This window comes from Glandiceps talaboti, chromosome 14 (assembly GCF_964340395.1).
Source record: "Glandiceps talaboti chromosome 14, keGlaTala1.1, whole genome shotgun sequence".
NCBI classification, from domain to species: domain Eukaryota; kingdom Metazoa; phylum Hemichordata; class Enteropneusta; family Spengelidae; genus Glandiceps; species Glandiceps talaboti.
Genome location: NC_135562.1, coordinates 2,825,134 through 2,847,633, shown reverse-complemented (window position 1 = coordinate 2,847,633; position 22,500 = coordinate 2,825,134). Strand labels below are relative to the sequence as shown.

General features: G+C 35.0%; 2 protein-coding genes across 2 annotated transcripts in view; both read left to right on the top strand.

Moving 5' to 3' along the window:
* LOC144445721 (lipopolysaccharide-induced tumor necrosis factor-alpha factor homolog) overlaps positions 1 to 1,746 on the top strand; it is a 6,580-nt gene extending 4,834 nt beyond the window's left edge. The window contains exon 4 of the mRNA XM_078135363.1: positions 1 to 1,746. This exon is cut by the window's left edge and continues 2 nt beyond it. Within this exon, the coding sequence (XP_077991489.1) occupies positions 1 to 110 (110 nt within the window). The 3' untranslated portion in view covers positions 111 to 1,746.
* A 1,606-nt stretch (positions 1,747 to 3,352) lies between these two features.
* On the top strand, positions 3,353 to 7,266 carry LOC144445981 (LITAF domain-containing protein-like). Its single transcript, XM_078135636.1, has 4 exons — positions 3,353 to 3,487; positions 5,165 to 5,325; positions 6,105 to 6,237; positions 6,599 to 7,266. The coding sequence occupies exons 2-4, from the start codon at positions 5,172 to 5,174 to the stop codon at positions 6,708 to 6,710; spliced, it is 399 nt and encodes a 132-aa protein (XP_077991762.1). The 5' UTR covers positions 3,353 to 3,487; positions 5,165 to 5,171; the 3' UTR covers positions 6,711 to 7,266.
* The last annotated feature ends 15,234 nt before the right edge of the window (positions 7,267 to 22,500 follow it).

Sequence of the window (22,500 nt, the reverse complement as noted above, 5' to 3'; positions counted from 1 at the left end):
GTGGACTTGGATGTTGTCTGATACCATTTTGTATCAGTCCATTGAAGGACGTCACCCATCACTGTCCCAACTGTAACACTTACCTGGGTAAATATGACAGGTTGAGCTAAGTATATCGATTGCATTGCGATGATTCTTCTCAGCTATGATGACAACCTATTTTGACAAGAGTTCTGCTGACTTACTCAAACAGAGCTACCGGTATGTTTCATTCCCGGGTCATCGCATTAGTAGAATCCCTGGAGCCATGACAATTATGTACAATCATTGACTGACTTTTTTCTATAGCTGTGGCAAACAAATGAATTTTAACATTAGATTTTACAATGGCCATATGGATTAGGATTGGGTATTTATTTTGGATTTTTAATTTATAAAACAATTTTATCACGCCTTCCTACTTGAAAAATCAATGTGAAACAATATTGACTATTGTCTGTGTTTGTAGCTCAATACATTGCAAAGAGCTAAAAAAAAATAGTGTAAAAAGTATGTTATTGTACGTACAAGAACAAACATTTTACATATTTATTATGCTTTTTCAATTTATTGAGTTACAAAAAAGGACTTGAAATATATTGTTTGACCCTGATTTTTCAATTAGGAAGCCATGATAAAATTGTTTTATAAATTAAAAAGCCAAAATAAATACATGGTTCTCATCCATATTGCCACTTTAATCCTAATGTGAAGTATGTCTTTGAGGATCACATCAGACAGGGTTGTAGTTTTAGGTGTGATCAATACTTGGTTGCTAAAGCTATAAAAATCTGTGTCTCCTTAAAATATACTTCATCTTGTGAATGACTTGTTCATTTAAAAGCCAACTCCTTGTTCCTGTATTAGTGTTATCTTATGAGTGAAGACCATACAGATTTAGTCTGGATGCCAACATAGATTCTAACTAAACCACATCTGGTCAAAGTCCCTTAATCAGCACAAAACATTGGTGCCACTGATAAGATAACACTAATGTGAGGTCCTGGGACTGAAACCCTGGCCTTTAAGGGCCATCCTTTTCTATATTACAGGTATGCCTGACATCATTTTTTTTGCTCAAATTTTAATCCTATCAAGCATGGGCCTTAACAAACAATTAATTCAGTTTACTTATTGTTTCTTTACATGTTAGTGTTTTTGCTAACATTTGGAAATGGCAATAACATGGGAAATTGTTGTTAAACAGGCATTGATTTCCCACCAATTCCCATATTCTGCAAGGAAATGAATGAAATGAAAACTTTGGGGTGTACTGTAGACATTTACATGTACTGTGCATAATAAAAAATTTTAAAAAGTAGTGTACAGTCTAAGAAACAACGTTTACTATTACTTGCATGTCTATATTTCCAGTAAACTTTGTTTTACGTGAGGAAATGGAAAGATTATTATAACATGTCATTCAAAAAAGGAAAGTTTCTCTGGAGTTTGAATGTCTTTGTACATTTGTATGTTGTATATCTTGCCTTATGTGAAAAGCCTTATCTTTAGTTCATGTAATTTTCCATTATTTTGGCATGGTCATTTGACCAATTCTTTAATCCTCTCACAACTAGGGGTGCAAAACTTTAAATAAAATCTGTACATACAAACATTTTATTACACTTATATCGGAAAAAAAAAAGTGAAGTAGGTATATATGTGTAAATATTTACTTTGGTATAGTTACTACAAGCCATATTGTAGAAGTCATATCACATTTGTGTTGAAAAGTAATCTCTCAACTCAATCAATTGCTGTTTTCAATGTGGGGGGGGGGGGGGGGGGGGGGTGTTATCTGACCGTACATTTTCCTCATGTATTTGTCATGATCTCTCTACAATACATCTGGACTTGTATGTCCAGCATACATTTAATAATTTATAGATATGAAATGAATGTTCATGATTTTTACTGTAAGGAATTTTACATATTTAAATGTATTGAGATATCTACACTGTATTTGAATAAAGAATGTAGAGATGCTTACTGTAATATTTTTTGCGTGTAGTTTGTTCTAATGAAAATATTTTGTATGTGTCATTGTATACATTCAAGTTTATGGACTCTTGAATGTAATGTTATGAATTTCCAGTACATTTGTGTGGCTATGGACGTGTGGATATGAATATATGTATGTGTGTTTGTGTGGATGGGAGGTGTGCATAGATGCATATGTGAGTGTACATGCATGCATGTACGTTGTGTATGTGTGTATGTGTGTGTGTGTATGTATGTATGTATGTATGTATGTATGTATGTATATGTATGTATGTGTATGTATGTGTGTGTGTATTTATGTATGTATGTATGTATGTATGTATGTGTGTGTGTATGTATGTATGTATGTGTGTATGTATGTGTATATGTATGTATGTATGTATGTATGTATGTATGTATGTATGTATGCATGTATGCATGTATGCATGTATGCACATACATGCATGCATGCATGCATGTATGTATGTATGTATGTATGTATGTATGTATGTATGTATGTATGTATGTATGTATGTATGTATGTATGAATGTATGTATGCACACATGAATATCTTTTGTAATACAACAAATAAACATTATGTGAAACATTGAAAAGTTTATTCTGATAGATTATCTTCATTTGTACAAGAGGTCCAGACTCAATCTATTGTTTTATTTCTAACAAAGAAAAATAAACACGAACATTGGTCTCTGACCATTACTACCTACCAATCATATCAACACCACTAATTTCTATGCAAGGCCTATTGTAATAACATCCTTTTATATGAAACACCCTCTCCATAAATTTACTGATTTTGATCAATATCATTGCATGGAAATGTGTAAGGCGTAAAAAAAAATTGTTTGGTTCCGGTTACCCGACCCCCATCTAGTTTTCCACGCCGACCCTAAACTTTTTTTTAAGTATTCAAGAAAAAAATAATAAAATCGCAAAAATTGTGAAGCCTCGCAAGAAATAGTGAATATGGAAACGGACATCAACTTACAAAGACAATATAAAACTGTTCTTCCAATCTGTAATGGCTGTACATCCGATGGGAAGAAACCAATACACACAGACCATATGGAAAAACAACGGAAAACATAATTACCTGAACTATACACACGCACACATACGAAAAAAATATAAAAATAAAAAATAAAATAAAAAATCTGCCTACCCCAGCTATTCTACGTAATCGGAACCACATAATTGGGCCTCATATAGAAATGTTTTCGTAGTAATTATATTCGGAACAAAACAAGAAATAAAACCTGAGTCACTTGCGATTACTGGAAGAATGTGAGGAGACTAATACATCTGGTTGTGTCACCCCCGTGACGTCATCGACCCGCATTGAAACCAACGTCATACGACACCAACGTGGTTTACGTTATGCTGATGATGTAGCTCACGAGACGTGTAGTCATTTAAACCCGCATTCAAACCTCAAACGTACCACTTCCAAATTTCCGCATTTATTTTCACACCTGCGCTATTCTAAAGAGAACACACCCACGAAAGGTAGGTAAATTGTGTAGAAATTCATGTTCAAAATGGGAACTAAATGTGCAAGAGTTTTGCTATCGGAACGGGACAGTGAATCTGGTATTAGTTTCTCGTTCTGTATGCATAGAGATATATGATGGCGATATAGTCAGAGTGATGTTGGTGGTACTAGTGGTAAATTTGCATAACAACAGGTAAATGCAACAGCTTGCCAGTATCTATGACGTCACGGACATGACTATTATCACAGCGTATTCAGCTCATTTATATGTTTTCAAATTTCAGAAATGATTTGATGGTGCAATATCAACGGTAATTCTCAACGTAAATTATTAATAAATAAGTGGAAATTGAATATGAATGGACTATGTAGAAAATGGCGACATACACATGTTGCTGGTATTAATTACAAAGGAAAGGACACATATGTTAACGTGTGCAATGTGCACATAACATAGTTCACTTGTGATGCGTACTGGCATTACTATTGTTACAGTGTTGATACTCACTAGCTTTTATCCCAGACAATTAAAGGGTGTTGTCAAAATGATAATAATATAAATTCAATAGAACAGAATTCTAATATATGCATGCATGTGAAATTTTTAGACCTCTAATTATACATTGTCCAAATAATACTAAAAATAAAAAAAGATAAATTGTCATTCTAAATACATAAGTTTAACAATTCAAAATTAGACTTATTGTTCATTTTCAAAAAGCTTTCAGGGGTCATGACACAACTGACAGCATTTTTATTTTAAATAATCCTTTGGGGTCATCATATATTTATGGTTATACTTTTCTGTAAACTATGTTTTATTTCATGCCAAATTGCCCTATTTTCCTATATACAGATAGAACCATACAGCTATATCAGAACCACACCTCTTCATTATTTTTCAAATATACATACTGAAGTTACATACTAAAATTACATGCATTTTATGACAGTACCATTCCTTCATAACTTCAACCAGTACAAATATTGATTTCTAGTTATACAGATTCATAAATTAAAATAGGTTCTTCATACCCCAGTTATTTCGAAGGGCATGGTCTGTAATTTTATCGAGTCTTGTTTTAATATCCCATTACTAAAATAACACATATTGAGTCATGTTTAGCAACTAATAACGCTCTGACCTATTTTTAGATAATTTATTATCATATTATTTATCATCAGATCATATTATATTATATTATATTATATTATATTATATTATATTATATTATATTATATTATATTATATTATATTATATTATATTATATATTATTATATTATATTATATTTTATTATATTATATTATATTATACTATATTATATTATATTTCGTGATATTTATTATATTTTGTTACTAATCTACAAGACTTATTTCAGCTAAGAATCATTAGAAATTATAACTGTAATGAGATGCCTTCATTTAAGTAAGCCATATGAGGTTAGACAGAGGGAGGGGGAGAGAGAGAGAGAGAGAGAGAGAGAGAGAGAGAGAGAGAGAGAGAGAGAGACAGACAGACAGACAGACAGACAGACAGACAGACAGACAGACATGGGCAGACAGACCAACAGACAGACAGACAGGCATGCCAATAGATGGATGGATACACAAACAAACACAGACAGACAGATGGACAGCCAGTGTAAACTCTTATACATATCATTATATACAGTGTATATTATATTCCAGTGTCAAGATGAGTACAACTGATAATAAACCTCTGATGGATGATCCAGCTCCTCCAGCCTATGCTGCAGCTGATGGACTCCCACAAGGTACAGCGCCCCCACAAGGTACAGCACCTCCACCATACTCCCCAGTGGCTCACCCCTTGCCTGGAACAGTCACAGGTAAGTGATTTTGCAGCTTGCTATTTAAAAGCTTTGTAATTGCAATTTAGTTTGTTTCATTGTTTCTTTTTAGTTTTCATATCTTGAGCCCATATAACAACCTTACACAGTTGTCAACATTTATCATTTTATTATTAACATTGATTAATCAATATCTAGATCCCTCTTAAATTGAAATCTTAGACAGATCTTGCTTACACACACAAAGTATAGGAATGTAGGAATGCCCTTACCGAGAGGATATCAATTTACATCCGCCAGAGTTTTGCCCAGAACAGATATATGTTTAAACACATTTGCATACACAAATACACATTCACAGTGTAATGGAATTTGATCATTTCACCAAGCATGGCTTATCTTGCATAATTTGCACACTATTCATATTTGCAAGCAAATGATAATTTCTGGGCAGGTATAATTACTGAATTATTATGTATTTCATTCAATCATTCTATGATAAACAGCTGCAGTTTCTTTTTGTTGTCAATTTTGATGATCTCATGTTGCTGTATGGAAGTGTTTCTTTCCTGAAGCTTTAGCCAACAGTTTGATAGTCAGGCCTGTGTCGAATTAAGTGGGTGAACTAGGAGGTATCAACAGAAGGCAGAAATGTACTGAATAAATTAAAGGAAAATTATAAAATTGAAATATTCCGGATAAGGAAAATATATGTTTATACATTTGTATTATAATACCGAATGTCTGCTTTTATTGAAAACCCTCTTAATTCTAATTCTTAATTCTAACAAATACAAAAACATTTCTACATTTTTCAGTTGTTCACATACAGTATGGCGAGCATCCTGTCCGGACTAAGTGCTGTGTTTGTGGAAGTGATATAGTGACAAGGGTGGACTATGTTGATGGTACTCTGGTATGGATAGCTGCTGGAATCATATGCTTACTTGGGTATGTCACCCATTGTCTTATGTTTATTGGCAAATGTATGCATGAGTGATTGGTTGGTTGGTTGGTTGGTTGGTTGGTTGATTGATTGATTGATTGATTGGTTGATCGACAGAATTGGTGAGCAGGTAACAGCATGAGTGGAATGGTAAGGACTTTCAATATGGTACATCCATGACAAAATACAAGGTTTTCCCATAAACCCTTGGAGGAAGTCCCTAAAATATCTTTATTTGCTTATACGCCTGTATATGAGTGAATGAAAACAGTAGGGCACAATTAATATAACGCCTCACATCACATCATGTCACATCACATCACATCACATCACATCACATCACATTCTTTTCTTTCTTTTTTCAAGTGGTTGGTTTGGTTGTTGCTTAATACCTTTCTGCATAACTAGCCTGAAGGATGTTGTCCATTCCTGTCCTAACTGCAGTGCTGCTCTCGGAAAGTACGAAAGGGTAAGATAATTTCTACCATGAGGGACAGAGACATGACCACCTTGACAGTTTGAAGAAGATCATCTTGTAATTTATAAATAATGCCAACAGAAACTATGGGATTGAAAGGAGCAAGATATATACTTCATTTCAAAGTTATTTCATATTGTTTTTTTTTCAAGTAGAAAAAACATACAGTAAAGGTGCTTTATTGATTAATTGAAATACAAGAATAAACACCAATTTCTTATCTATACCATATCTTTAAGTCATGTCATAAAGAAATCTATGCATATTGGTAGGTTTACTTTAGTAATCTCAATTCGAAGTGTTCACATATCCAAGGCTCTTGGTAGACAGGTCAAGGACATGATACACTAAACCTAGGTGATTATATTACCTTCAGATAAATAGTCATGACTATGCATTGTTCATCTCATACATACATAATTATATATCGCTGCGAAGTCCCACGAGGCAACCGTGGACCACTGATAGAAGTTGAACAATGGAGGTGAAAAGAGTTTCAATTTTGTATTTCTTGGCAATCGCACGAAATCTATGTGATGTGAAATCATAACATAACTCTCCAAAACCCAAAGTTCATTAATAATAATAATAATATATATATATATATATATATATATATATATATATATATATATATATATATATATATATATATATATATATATATATATATATATATATATATATATATATATATATATATATATATATATATATATATATATAGTTTTGGTAGTACTGGAACTCTTTCTTGGGTGTAACTCGGAGTTTCACGCATATTGCGATCATCAGACACTCTGAGGCCTACTCTCTGGGTGTGCTATATACAGCACACCCAGAGAGTAGGCCTCAGAGTGTCTGATGATCGCAATATGCGTGAAACTCCGAGTTACACCCAAGAAAGAGTTCCAGTACTACCAAAACTATTACGCTCTGCCACTGCGGTATAGAGCACTGTCTTAGCAGATTGATACTCACCGAGTTATATATATATATATATATATATATATATATATATATATATATATATATATATATATATATATATATATATATATATGTGAATGGTGTTCTCCATTAATGGATAATGTTGCCATTATGTCTGTAGTTCATCTAATTTACATTTTAGACTACATACTAGTATTAGCACAGGAAAATATCCTCTGAAGGCAAAGGGTTATATAGGTGTTTATGAATTTATTTAAAATTATATGTAATTTTTTTGTACAAATGTACATAATGCATGTTCTATATGAAATGTAACTTTTCTTTTTCAAGATATTTAATTATGATGTAATTTTTAGAGTCGGTGCTTCATCAATATATTTCAAGAGGCTGAATACATGTATGTATTTCTAACCATGTTTATTATTAGTATGAAACCTTGAATGTATTATCTGAAATACTGTGATATCAAATTACACATACTGCATTGACCAGTATATATTGAACTTAGAGTGACGGAAATAAAGCGATTGGCATTTACTCTACCTTTGTTCAAAACAAGACAGAGCTGTTTTGGATCAAAATCGTGAACAAAATCATGGGTCACAGTAACAATATAGAAATAGAAGGCAAAATGGCATCAAAGTTAGGCCATTTTAGAATCCAATATGGCCGCCAAATTAACTCGTGGGAAAACAAAATGATGAACCGATATATAATTTATGTTACAATTCCAAATGGGCCAGGGATATTTTTTCATATGATAAAGCTTGAAAAGATTTTAAAAGCTTGGATTTTCAGGACAATTGGCCTCTGAGGCGCCTTTGTAGGACCACCATTTCAGTATTTCCTGTAGACCATTGAGATGGTGCATATACTGGTCACAGGTATCTCACTCCGCATGGTCTTTGCGGCTCTAACCATCGGTTTTGGAGTGCTTCATCAGTGCAAAGCATTTGCTCAAATAAAGCAGAGAACTGAGAATAAATGTGCAATGCTTGAACAGCTTTGAGAATGATAAGCTGAAGCTGATTCGAAGATATGATCCGTGTAATTCATTATGGTCACCACTTTTTGTATTAGCCTGCACTCTTTAGCAAAACATGGAACATTTTAAAAGTACTTATGAAAATATGGCATGTAAACCAGCCTTATATTTGACTTGCTACTACTATAACATTCTGAATTGTTCAACATTTTTTGAGTTGACTAGAAGTATTTACCAGGATAAATTAATCTTTGTATTCATTACTAATTTGGTGCGAAGAGTTTATCTACTAAGTATGGTTACATTTTTATTTGTCTTCAACTTCAAGTAAAGTGGTCGTCCGAGTAGCCTAGAATTCAGCCGAGTGGCTTTTGGGAGGGAAAAGCGACAGCAAAATCTTCACATGACTGGATTTTCTGGGCTATCGTATCGTCTGATACGCCTGTAAGGATAAAGTGCCTTAAAAAGTTTGCATTATTAGCGGACAAATACAGTGTGTGACGTCGTGGCCACTAAACTTTTACCGCTTTAGAGTTTCAATAATCACATTGCTTATTTGTATAACAACAGAGTTTGTATGAGAGTCCCCAGTTACTGTCTAGGTTTTCGTAGCGTGGGACCCCGAAGCGCGCGTGTGGATTGGACGAATATTGTACGTGTTTACGAAGAACCATTCCTGGTCAGACCCGAAGATGAAACGTAGAGGTTTTTTTTAGAGACATACTGTACTAACAAACAAGGGTAGATTTACATGGATTTATGGCTAATAGTGCATGTGTACGTATTTACATTTACTCAAAACAACAACAGGCACTATATATATATATCTTTTTACAGCAACTTTGAACTCTGATTAGTTTGTTGATCATAAGTATCTATTATATGTATGTTCCACAACCATCCCATAATTCCAACAATGGTGATGGTGGTTTGTGCACTGATTGGTGCATATGTGCATTCATCAATATTTAGGACATTTGACATATATTAACAGAGTGAAAGAAAACATTTTTGAAATAAAGTTACACAGCACTGTTCATTAACTTAAACGCCAATAAAAATTGATGGAATCAAAAGGACACAATCTGTGAGTATGTTTATGTTTACGAATTAGAATTATTAACACATAACAATACAGGATTTGTCGTTAAATTGTCTTGATGTCGATCTTTATTGCCGATTGCCCGGCCAATGGTTAATTGCCACCAGGGGCCACTTACCTGTTACCACTTGGTCAGGGATTCAAGCCTGGTGACTGGATGCTGTAAGGGGCGAGACCATGCAATAGTAGAGGCAATTTATCTATAGATTCTCACTTACACACGTTATAGTGGTTTCACACCGTTGTGTGCCATGTTACTTTTGTAATGGGACTGTGTTCACGAGATTGGTCATGAAATTCTAATTAGTGTGGACAGACTCCAAGGGATATTCAACATCTCATTTGCACATCAATCTTTTTGTCCGAGTGCTGTGTTTGTCTACGCAATGGCCATTGTTTGAACACATTCATGAAAAGGGAGCGCCGATGAGTAACCAAATATATGACCCTAATATGCATAATAATATTAAGTCGTATCCATAGTGATCATAGCTTGTTTTTCATCAGAGAGGGAAACCTTTGACGGCCAATCACGGGGGTCCTACAGTGTATCATACTCATTGCGAATATCATTAGTGAGTTTGTGTGAATTATTCATTCTTCGCTAACATACAAGATTGTTCACTCGTATCGTCAATCCTGTTACCGAATGTAAGATGTCACCCCCGTAGTCTTCAAATTGACACTGTGTGTTTGCGTAGTGAGGCAACGCCAACGACAATGTATGTCGTAAGCATCGGGTACTCTTTTAATAACGAAGACTTTGTGTTGAGGTCACTTTGACGGATTTTACGGTAAGAACTTATCATTCTTTTTTACTCACAATTAGGGACAAATCAATTGATCGACTTCGGAGAAGAGTTACTGGTATCTGGGGTGAGGGTCGTGATATTAAAAATTGACCTATAACAATATATATATATAATATATATATATATATATATATATATATATATATATATATATATATATATATATATATATATATATATATATATATATATATATATATATATATATATATATATATATATATATATATATATATATATATAAATGAAAGAAGACGAGTCTGATATTACATTGTGGAATACACTACGGACCGTTTCACCAGAAGGATCGTCGGGTGTAATAGTGTGGTTTAATTTACCGAAAATGGTATCTCCTAATATCAAACCTTGAGTAACGTACTGTACCATCTTAGATGTTTAATTCAAGTCCAAAACTAAATCAATCCAGATAGTCAAAGATGAATGTGCCTGGGGTTTCACAATAAAACGTGACGAGTACTTCAAAGAAGTTTAATAGGATCAATTATACTGGAGTTATCCCAGAGTCAGGTCGTGAATGATTTTCATCCCCCCTCACGATCGATAGTCAAAATCTCCACGCGACCTGATCATGATCCTAGGCTACGGATACATGTGCTTCTGCGCAACCTACTAAATAGTCCAATCAATGATGTGACGTGTTTCAGGTTAAGAAAGGAGTTGATCCAAGTTTACACACTAGAATAAAATTGGAATATGGTGAATGTTTTACACTTCGTACTCCTTCACCTTTAAGCGTAAAGTTCTAACGCATAAAATTTAATATACATTTAGTTTTATGTACTGTCCACTTTCTGGAAAGGACTTACATATTTTGACTATTCCGAGTTGAACAACTTCAAGTTCCATCCCAAAGCAATCGGTATGTGTATGTACTTGCAGATGGCGAACACCGAGCAGAAAGATACACCGCCTTCATATGAACAGCTTCCATCTCAACCCATATACAGTAATCAAGTCCCACCTCCTCAACCGACTCAAGCTTATGGTCCACAACCTGTAACTGCACAGCCTTCTACCATCATCGTCCAGCAAACTCCAGGTAGAGTGACATTCTTTACCAATCAAAATCTCCCGTTTAATCTTGCATGGAATCCCTTTCTGTACTGTCTTTATTTTTTGCCCATGCCGCCGTTGCAGTACTCGTTATGGTAATGAATTTTGAAACGCCTAACAAAGGAAACGTAAATTGCATAACAGTACTAGTATCGACCCCTGTCTTTTTTTCCTTTTGTGATTAAGTTATCAGAAAAGCTGACATTTCTCCTGTGATTTTTTTAAAACTTGACTATTGTTGCAATCTGTTGCAGTTGTGGCTGTATCAGTAAGTCAGTTCCGTGATTATCCCGTCCAAACACAATGTCCGAGCTGTAAACAGAACATAACTACTAGCATGGAGTACAAGACAGGAAGTATGGCCTGGATAGTTTGCTTGATTATCGTCTTCTTTGGGTAAGACTATATACTCTATAATGTAAAATGAAACCTTGCACATGTACTTGTATTGTATTGTATTGTATTGTATTGTATTGTATTGTATTGCATTGTATTGTATTGTATTGTATTGTATTGTATTGCATTGCATTGTATTGCATTGCATTGCATTGCATTGCATTGCATTGCATTGCATTGCATTGTATTGTATTGTATTGTATTGTATTGTATTGTATTGTATTGTATTGTATTGACTACGTTTATGAAAAATACCCACAAAGCACTCATTACCAAAAGAAGTGTCGCAAGAGTGTGCCACACATGTCATGAGAAAATATGAGGGTTGAAATCACATTGGGTTCCAAACAGCGCCCCAGTGGCCAAACTATATAATCTTTTGTCTTTGTGATAGATTGACTTTAGCACATTGCTCGGTATGATGTATGCTGTTTATCCTGGTGAAGACAGTTTAATATCAGAAGAACGGACCATAGCAACAACTTAAAAACAATACAATATTATAATATGAATTTTATCCTAAGTTTATATAAAAAATTTACCATGCTTTCAAATTATATTAAAATTATGTTCATTTTTTTTACAGTGGTTGGCTTGGATGTTGCTTGATCCCTTTCTGTTTAAGAGGCGTCAAAGATGTAGAGCACCATTGTCCCAATTGCAACGTAATCATCGGTAAATACAACAGGTCATGAAAACATCGTCTCCAATCTTGATATATGGCGCCCTCTACGATATGTTAGGCTGCCGACTATAATTGCGACTATAAGTGATCGGAATTTACTCTCAAACCTGTCACCAATCGGCTCAAAATGACAAAACTACGTTTTATATCACAGTCTTTGATTTTATTTTGATTGCTTTTACATGAAATGTCTGACGTTCATACCCGTCTATCTTCAGTATCTCTGATTATATCCCCTTATAATTGTGATCAGTTCTAGTGCCCATTTCATTAAGATATGTTGTATAAAGTCGCATACATGTAAAAGTCTGAGTGTAAATTCCAAACTTTAGATTTCATAGATGTTTCAATGTGCTGTAAAATGTTAGATATATTGTCCGTAATAAATATTCTTGTTCAAAATAATCGTTACATCTGAGTTGACATGTTGTCTCATCTAGCTAAAGTTCATGCCCGTATATTACATGAAACTTATTCTAGATCTAATTTTGTACATTCAACGTTAACGCCAGTGCGTACCGTCGATGTCATTAAGCACGTATTAGAGAAGTTGATGTCATGGCAGAGAATTCCTTGACATTTTACATATACTAATAATGTAATAATTGAATGGTGTGAACTTGAAATACTATACATACTGCAGTGAATAACGTTACAGGTACACTTGCAGCATCTGAAGCTTTAATCATTATGTAATCGAACAACCCACCCCAAAAAGATAAAACACAAAAAACACACAGAACAATGCACAATAACAAACACACAACAAATAAAGAAAGATATAAAGAAACAAGCACACTCACATACGCACACACACACACACACACACTCACACACGCGCGCGCGCGCGCGCGCGCGCACGCACACACACACACATGCTCAGGTTTTAACCTAACATTTATGTATCTCGCCGATTTTTCCTTTGAAAAAGAATATTTATTCGAAACGTCGGATTTAACAGCTATTCATACGGACTGATTTATAAGTTTCATATGCATTTCTACGTTCCATGTACAAACAACCAAACAAGCATACTAGTACATACATACATACATACATACGTTTTCCTTGGGCCTCGAACTCGACTAGTTTGAACAAACTATTTTTGTGGTCCAGCCAGAAGTTCAAGTTATTCTGTTATATATACTTTTCCTAATTGGCGATGTGATTACTTGATTATTTCATTTTCCTCACTTGATATGTAAACATTTTTCAACCTCTGGCAAATAAATAATATATATATATATATATATATATATATATATATACATACATACATACATACATACATACATACATACATACATACATACATACATACATACATACATACATACATATATACATACATACTTCATTTTTGAAAACTAATCAGATCACTGACACATTACTTAGAACAATTCAAACAAATATAAGATGCTGGCCTTCTGACTTATTTACGGGAGTGTGTGTATCATCATGACGTGGTATATAGGAGTTATAAATTGCATGAAATTCTTTTGGCGACCCGATAAATCTAAAATCTACCTGTTACAATTTGTTTTATTGCACGACAATGCGACTGCGCATACCAGGTATAAAATTTCATCAGTATTGATATACATTGTATACAGAGTTCGTTCCTTAGCTTAACATCACCTTATTTATTTGAATAATATGGTGACGTAATCTCTAAAGAATGGCGTTTGTGTACATAGTTCTTAAGGTGGGCATACTGAAGTGACGGGTCACGAACGCGGTTACGTCGCATTTTTTGATAATTTACTATCGTCACACTATACTTGTGTATGTGCGGACAGGCACCCTGTGTAAGTTGCTGCTGAAGCGTGGCCTGTTTTAAGTAGTATCAACTCAATTTATCGTATGCCGGTATATTATTAATTACTAGTACAGCTATCTTTAATACTAATACTCAAGACCAGCGGTTTCAATCAATTTTACGGTTGGTTCAAATCTCCCATTCAGCCAGAGATTATGGTTTACCTTATCGTGTGTTTTATTCTTGTCCTGCAAGGCGGAACACATGCACAGGAAGATGGTACAGGTATGTATAATATGTATAGCTAACACCATTAATTTTCATGACATTTAGATCCGTCACCGGAAAACTTATATTAACCTTTCCCCCCGACGAGTGTCCATTCCGACCGATCGTTCACAAGAGTGACTTCAACGTGGTTCTGGTAAAGACAATGGCATCAATACTATCATACCATGTATAATATCAAGATGGACGCCACTGCGATGTGTGGTCCCAGCAAACATGAACATAATTACACGTAAAACTTATTACTTAGGAAATACTGTAATGTGAACGCCGTGTACACAGAATAATGTCGACCTAGCGTCCGTTTGTAAATGTCCTTGTTCTCAGTGAACGCAGATTGGCCGATAAAGAAACAAAAATGTCGTAAAAATGTCGTAAAAAATGCGGAAGTGATGATAAAATGCTCATTTATAGAAAAAAAAATGTTGAAATTCAATAATTGCTGAATTTATCAGCCCGTGTTCTTTAACGTATAATATGAAATACGTGCCTTCTCTAGTCGTGTATTTTTTTTGTAAATTGATCTAAATGCAATTGGACTTTGATCACCCAGGCAACTACAGGTAACCTGTACAGTTCGTTCAATGTGTACACGTCCTTCATAACTATGGAATGTTACAACAGGGGAACGTTATAACAACATTTTTGCGTTGGCATGGAGGAAATGGTACTTCAGTAGTAGTGCTGTGTATTAGTGTTAATACAAGTTATCTACTAGAAGCATATGATTAAAGGATGAATTATTTAAACATTTTGTAAAAGAGCACGTATAGTAGATTGATGTCAAATTGGCGTTCAGATACAGATAGAGACATAGAGACATAGGTAAAGAGATAGGTGAATGATCGCACACATAGAAGATATACAAAATACAAAAAATTACATTGATTGAGTGAGTGAGTGAGTGAGTGAGTGAGTGAGTGAGTGAGTGAGTGAGTGAGTGAGTGAGTGAGTGAGTGAGTGAGTGAGTGAGTGAGTGAGTGAGTGAGTGAGTGAGTGACTGCCTGACTGACTGACTGACTGACTGACTGACATTCACACACAAGCACACACACACACACACACACACACACACACTCACTCACTCACTCACTCACTCACTCACTCACTCACTCATTATTCATTCATTCATTCATTCATTCATTCATTCATTCATTCATTCATTCATTAATTCATTCATTCATTCATTCATTCATTCATTCATTCATTCATTCATTCATTCATTCATTCATATGACATCTGATTCTTGTTTTATTTAGATTGCTATTGATAGCCATCTATCAATGGCTCAATCCGTGTGTGTTGATATATATATATATATATATATATATATATATATATATATATATATATATATATATATATATATATATATATATATATATATATATACAAGATATATTTTTTTACAGACGTTTATCTTACTGGTTCACGTGTACCCTTCGAAGGACGAGTTGAAATTGGCTACAATGGCCAGAGAGGCTTGATATGTAATAATGGCTGGGATATGAAGGATGCGGATGTCGTTTGCAGGCAGTTCGGTCAGTATCAACACTTCTTTATTACTGAGATGACAGTCTAGTTGCCAAATTTTGATTTCATTATTTCTTCCTAGCATCCATACATAAGTGTATCCCAAAATTAAATATTTCAGTTGACTGAACATGAAAGTTTCACTGACACTGTGTACAATCAGCTCAAGTGGATCTGAATGTCAGACTCAAAAATATTAAATAGCAATGATAACAAAATAAAATAAACACAGTCATAGCTACATTAAGTTAACAACAATGATACATGTGATAAAATAGCCACTGCGTGATTAGTAGACACTGTGTAAATAATTTCGAGGACAAACCTGTCGGCAGGGCGTAATACTTAGTGTCAAAGGTCATGTATGTCACGTGATCCTCGAATACCATACCTGTTCTGTAACTATATTGAGTAGCAGATTGTATTTGGAGTATGCATTTGTCCAACTTTACAACGTCAAACTTCTTTTTATAGTTTCTGGGTTTTTTATTACTGTAACTGAACTATTTCTTTTCAACCATTTTGTTTGCGAATTTTCCCTGTCTAAAGCCATAACTCAGACATGCTTTAACAGATCTCATTCAGAGTTGGCATTAGGACAGTGTTCTATGACATACATGTGCATATTCATTGTTGTCATGATACGATCCAATATGGCCGCCTAGCAGCCATTTTGTTTGCGAATTTTCATGTCCAAAGCCATAACTCAGACATGCTTTAACAGATCTCATTCAGAGTTGGTATTAGGACAGTACTCTATGACATACATGTGCATATCCATTTTCGTCGTGATACGATCCAATATGGCTGCCTGGCAGCCATTTTGTTTGTGAATTTTCCATGTCCAAAGCCATTACTAAGACATGCTTGAACAGATCTCATTCAAAGTTGGTATTAGGACAGTGTTATATGACATACATGTGCCTATCCATTTTCGTCGTGATACGATCCAATATGGCTGCCTGGCAGCCATTTTGTTTGTGAATTTTCCATGTCCAAAGCCATAACTCAGACTCCATTTTCATTGTGATATGATCCCCCATACCCAACCAATCCTTTATTGTTGGAGGCATATTCCATGTCCAACAAGCACACACAACATATCTAAGTCTGTTTGTTTTAGGTTCACAAATGTTGTTGCGTGATCAGAGTAGTGATAATTCCTTAAAACCCAATTATAGCGGGGACTATGTCATTCTCAATGACTTGTTGTTGTTGTTGTTGTTGTTGTTGTTGTTGTTGTTGTTGTTGTCAATCCCATTATAGTAGTATTAGATATTGTACGCTGTTGTTCCCGTTGTTACATTAATGTCATTCATTCACGTGCACTGTGATAAATTCATGTATGAAAATTACACGTCACTGCCCAATATTAATAATACAATAGCGAAACTCAAATCCTTCAAATAGGGACAAACCATAGACAATGGACTTCTCCACTGTCTATAGATAAACACCCCTTCATATCGTGAGTCAATCATGACGTCATGTGAGTGTTCAAATTGATGTAATAGTGAAATAGTGGCAAGTAGCCCTAAATACCACACTGCAAGAACTCTTAAATTTATGTTTTCTAATAATCTTACAACGTATGCAACGTTTTGATTTAAAGTTCATCATGTTTGTCAGTTATTCTTTCAACTATGGCTTTTTTCCCATATTATCAGTTCCAGGATACCTTGGTTGTTTTCCTGGTAATAACCCGTCCTTTCCTGAAGGCAGTTGGAAATACATCATTTCTGCAATGACAATCGAGAAATGTACCGAATATTGCCGAAGTATCGACCATGTATTCGGCGCTTTAATGCGTTCTCGGGAATGTTACTGCAGCAATGACGTCACAGGAATGACAATTTCTCCGTATGAAAACGCGGAATGTGACTCAAAGTGTGGAGGCAACCCCAATCAGGCATGCGGTGGATATGATTTCATTAGTGTCTATGATAGTAAGTTCTTCACTATTTATATCTCTCCACCATCTTATTCAGTAGAATTGTTAACTTTTTTCGCAATTCAAGAAACTGAATATTTGACTCATAAAATGGAAGACTTTCTATCTCCATGGCTACACAGTCAAAATCTATTAAATTAATGTTGTTAAAGTGAAATCAGTGGCTAGCCATTTGTAAGATGTCCTTTTCTTGGCAGACACATTTCGACTACGTTTATAATTTCATAATTTTATTTCGAAAAAATGTAATATAAAAGTGTGTACGACTTGACAATGTGTGTAACAATGTACTTCTTAATGATTATCGTCATTTAATACTGTGTACATATTAATTTTCACCATTTCAACGAATTAGTTGTCATACATGTAGTTTACTACGTCATTTTGATCTATGTCCATGCTGTGCCCGTTTCTGAGATAACGAGCACAGCGTACGTAGGCGTAGCCACAGATCTCGTACATCGTCGTAAACCACTGCTAGCCTCTTAATTTACGGCAACGTTTAACGGACACTCCGTTCGCCGGCCCTGTAAACTTTGATGATATAGCGACGTTGACAACATTGCCAGATTTTGTCGTAAACTAACCGACTACCAAAACTAAATAAATGGCTTAGTCATTATGAGTCTTTAGCAAAGGTGCACGTGCATCAATATATGTTTTCTCCCTCTCCAGCACGGTATGGTAGTTGTGGTCAGCCACCCAATCTTGTTATCACACCAACTCCGGCTGCCATGGAAACACCTGATTCAGGAACTGTAGTTTCTCCAGGATTCCCTGGTACATATCCACCTAACTCAGACTGTCAATGGTTACTTGAAGTTGACAGAAATAACAAAATCAGGGTACATTTTTCGATGTTTGAGCTAAGTATGGATTCTAATGATTGGGTGGAGTTTCGTGATGGTGCCTCCAATAGCGACCCAGTACTCACACGGATTGAAGGCAATCAATACACCAATGGAATACTACCAGATTCAGTCAATTCAACATCATCCAGGGTTCTCCTCATCTTTCATTCTAACAGTGGCACAGAAGATAGAGGGTTTGTTGTCCATTACGAAGGTGAGAAGTCCATTTTTTATATCGCACAATTGGCCACTCATTTTATATTAACGAAGATTTCGACTTGGATAGTTTTGATGAAAGCTTAAATTTATGGATTCATCTCAATTTTTAATATAGTATCCCGATTTGATGAAATTTCGGTGTCTTTTCTAAAATGATAAATAATAAGTTTAAAAATTCAAGATGTCATTGTATTTACAAATCTTCGAGCAGTGACGTGTCGACGAATTTATGCATACGTAATAATCGTTTCTAAAACATCAATACGAAGTGTACACTATATTTTCTTTCGATTTTGAAGAAAAAAAATCATATTATTATTTATACAATTGAAAGAAAACTTTGTATGAAATTATTTAAATTTAAAATATTAATCTAATCAAATTTTTGTATTTTTCAGCCGTGGAAGTGACGTCATCGGGTGGCCTCACCAAAGGTAAGTTAAGAATTTCATAAAATTGGTGGTTTTTTTGAACATTTAATTTGTCAAAATTCAAATTTGTGTCAATAAACAGAATGAATCTTCAAGTTGTCCTTAAATCCAAAACTCGAGCAATCTGATTTGTGAAGTTGTCTCGATTTTTCTTACTATCTGTTATATATCACAAATGCTCGTCGTCACTACAAACTGACGTCACTACACACTGACGTCACTACACACTGACGTCACTACACAGTGACGTCACTACACACTGTCAGTACTACTAAATGCAGACGTCGGCAACAGAGTTTGAGTTCAAGTACTTCTTTATACTGTAATGAATATTCGATATCACAATATCATCACTTGTCACGCTGGAGCGCGCCCTCAACACGATAAAATAATCAAGTCGTTGAGGCCGCTTGCCAAATACAGTACACTACGGCCGCTCTGCAAAAATAACAATTTCAGTTTGCTTATTTGAAAGTTTCTCGAGTCAATAGCGACCGTTATTGTTAAGTACGTTATTTTTTTAACAATAATGATTTGGTTATTAAAGAAACAAATCCCTTCGACAATTAACAATAAGCATACCACGATAATGTTGTTGCTTAGCAACATATATACGTCTTAAGAATCAAGGTAAAATTGTTTCTTTGTTATACTAGTGCCATGGCAACGCAGACAAAAGCAAAACTAAGTTACTTTACATAATCAAAACCTCTACTATTGGGTTTAAATAGAGAATATTCTAACGGAACTGAGATGTTAACAGCTGATTGGTATTGACTTCGTTAGTGGTCTGAGGTATTGATAAGTGTTTTTGTAGACCATGGTGTGAAAAAGTGAAGCCGGAGTTTGAGTACTTTTATTGACTCATGCCCTTTAGCTGTCAAAATGCTGATCCCACTGTTTCACATGTACAGGATTAGCAGTCCTCTACCGGACTAAATTAAAGTTTTTGGATCGGGTGAATGATAACCAACTCCTTGTTAAGTTACTGCTGGTCTTATCAATAATTTTATTGACTTATACATTCTGTTGACTATTTACAGGAACCATACAGGGACTGATTGTTGGCAGTGTATTGTTAATAGCAATTATTATCTTATTCACTGTACTTTTCATCAAGTAAGTATTACATTAGTTTGCCGTAAGGTACGCCGTGACGGGGCGCCCTCACACATTAGTCAACCCATCTCACCGGTGAGGGCGGAGCGACACAACGTATCTTACAGTTTAGTATCACATCAAATATTAATCATTTCCTTTGGGTGGAGAGTGTCACAACAAATTGGTACATGTAGCTAGAACGTCAGGGAAGGCTTTAGCGAACTGGTCGTCGTTGTAAAAACCAACAACACAACAACATACAAGGCTGTATGGAATACTATATGTCAACACTCTAACATCGATTTCATAGGCTAGGGTTCTGCCACGGTTTGTGATTGAAACGTTTCCAGGGGAACTCTAGTGTCATATATTTATTAATTATATGTTTCTGATTGTCATACAACATAGAAAAGATACACCAGATAGTCTGAGACTGACTTTGTAGTGGCAGGTTACAAGAATTAAACAAGAAACATTAGTATTGATGTTTAAGGTGATTCATAATACCTTTATTATGTGAAGGGTGTATATTTCAATAAAATTAATAATAACACGGTTAAGGATGTGTTGACTGCTCAAATAAAGATTTATATGGAAGTTGACAATTCTGGTTAGTAGTGGTTTCCTAAGTTCTTGAATATATATGTTTCTAGTTGTGGTACATGATGTAAGATCGCCCTCACACATCCTATAAAGAAAGCAACTCCAATACCTATATCGACATTTTATCTACTTTTTGTTTTCGTTGTACAGAACAAGGAATAAACATCCAAAAGATAAAGAAGAGCCTGAGGCCACGGTTGAAGCAAACCAACTTGATCAGCCCGTTGATGGAAAATACGATGTTGTGGTTGCAGAACTTAAGACCAACAACTCGACAAAAAACAGAGCGATCACTGACATTCCAGCGTACCATGACATCGGGGACAAACCCGATGACTCGAGCTCACACGACAATTTGGGTACAGCCAGCGATACGAAGGAAGCTGCCTCTTCCGAACCATTGACGGGAGATGGGCCACCGGAGTACGCAGTCGTTAATAAAAGTAAGAAACGTCGTAAAGAAAACGAGCACAGTTCTAGTGAGACTATAGATGAAAAGACTCCTATGCGTACAAGCCGTCCACCACAAGACGTCGATTCTTCCGAATCAAGCAGCGAATCAGATGAAGAACAGATGGTAAATAATGTTCTCTATCAAAAAGCGGAAACGTATGTCTGATCAGCCCAACAATACATCTTGCACCTTATCCAATAACATTGTGGAACGTCGATCATTTTCGTGCATGTATGCAACATTCCAAACGCTACGTTTGGCGTAACATTCAATGAAGGGAGATAAATATAGTTTATATATATATATTAGTATTCAGTCTACAAAACACTGACTAATTGGTGGTTGCTTATATATAATAGTACTTGAATGCAGTACATGGATGTATAAACAGTATACACACATTTGTACATATTGAGATTATGATAACTTCGAAAGATATATAGCAAAGACTGAGGCTTAAGTAAGTTTACATAAGTTATACTGGAAAACGTGATAGAGATAAGAGAGCCGACTGTAAAGTGTAGTTGTAGTAGTAGTAGTAGTAGTAGTAGTAGTAGTAGTAGTAGTAGTAGTAGTAGTAGTAGTAGTAGTAGTGGTA

Bases quoted from the DNA above. Each gene is read 5' to 3' on its own strand.
- LOC144445981 (XM_078135636.1), top strand. From the start codon at position 5,172: ATGAGTACAACTGATAATAAACCTCTGATGGATGATCCAGCTCCTCCA. The intron at 5,326-6,104 runs GTAAGTGATTTT...TACATTTTTCAG, and splicing joins CTTGCCTGGAACAGTCACAG to TTGTTCACATACAGTATGGC. The intron at 6,238-6,598 runs GTATGTCACCCA...TCTTTTTTCAAG, and splicing joins GGAATCATATGCTTACTTGG to TGGTTGGTTTGGTTGTTGCT.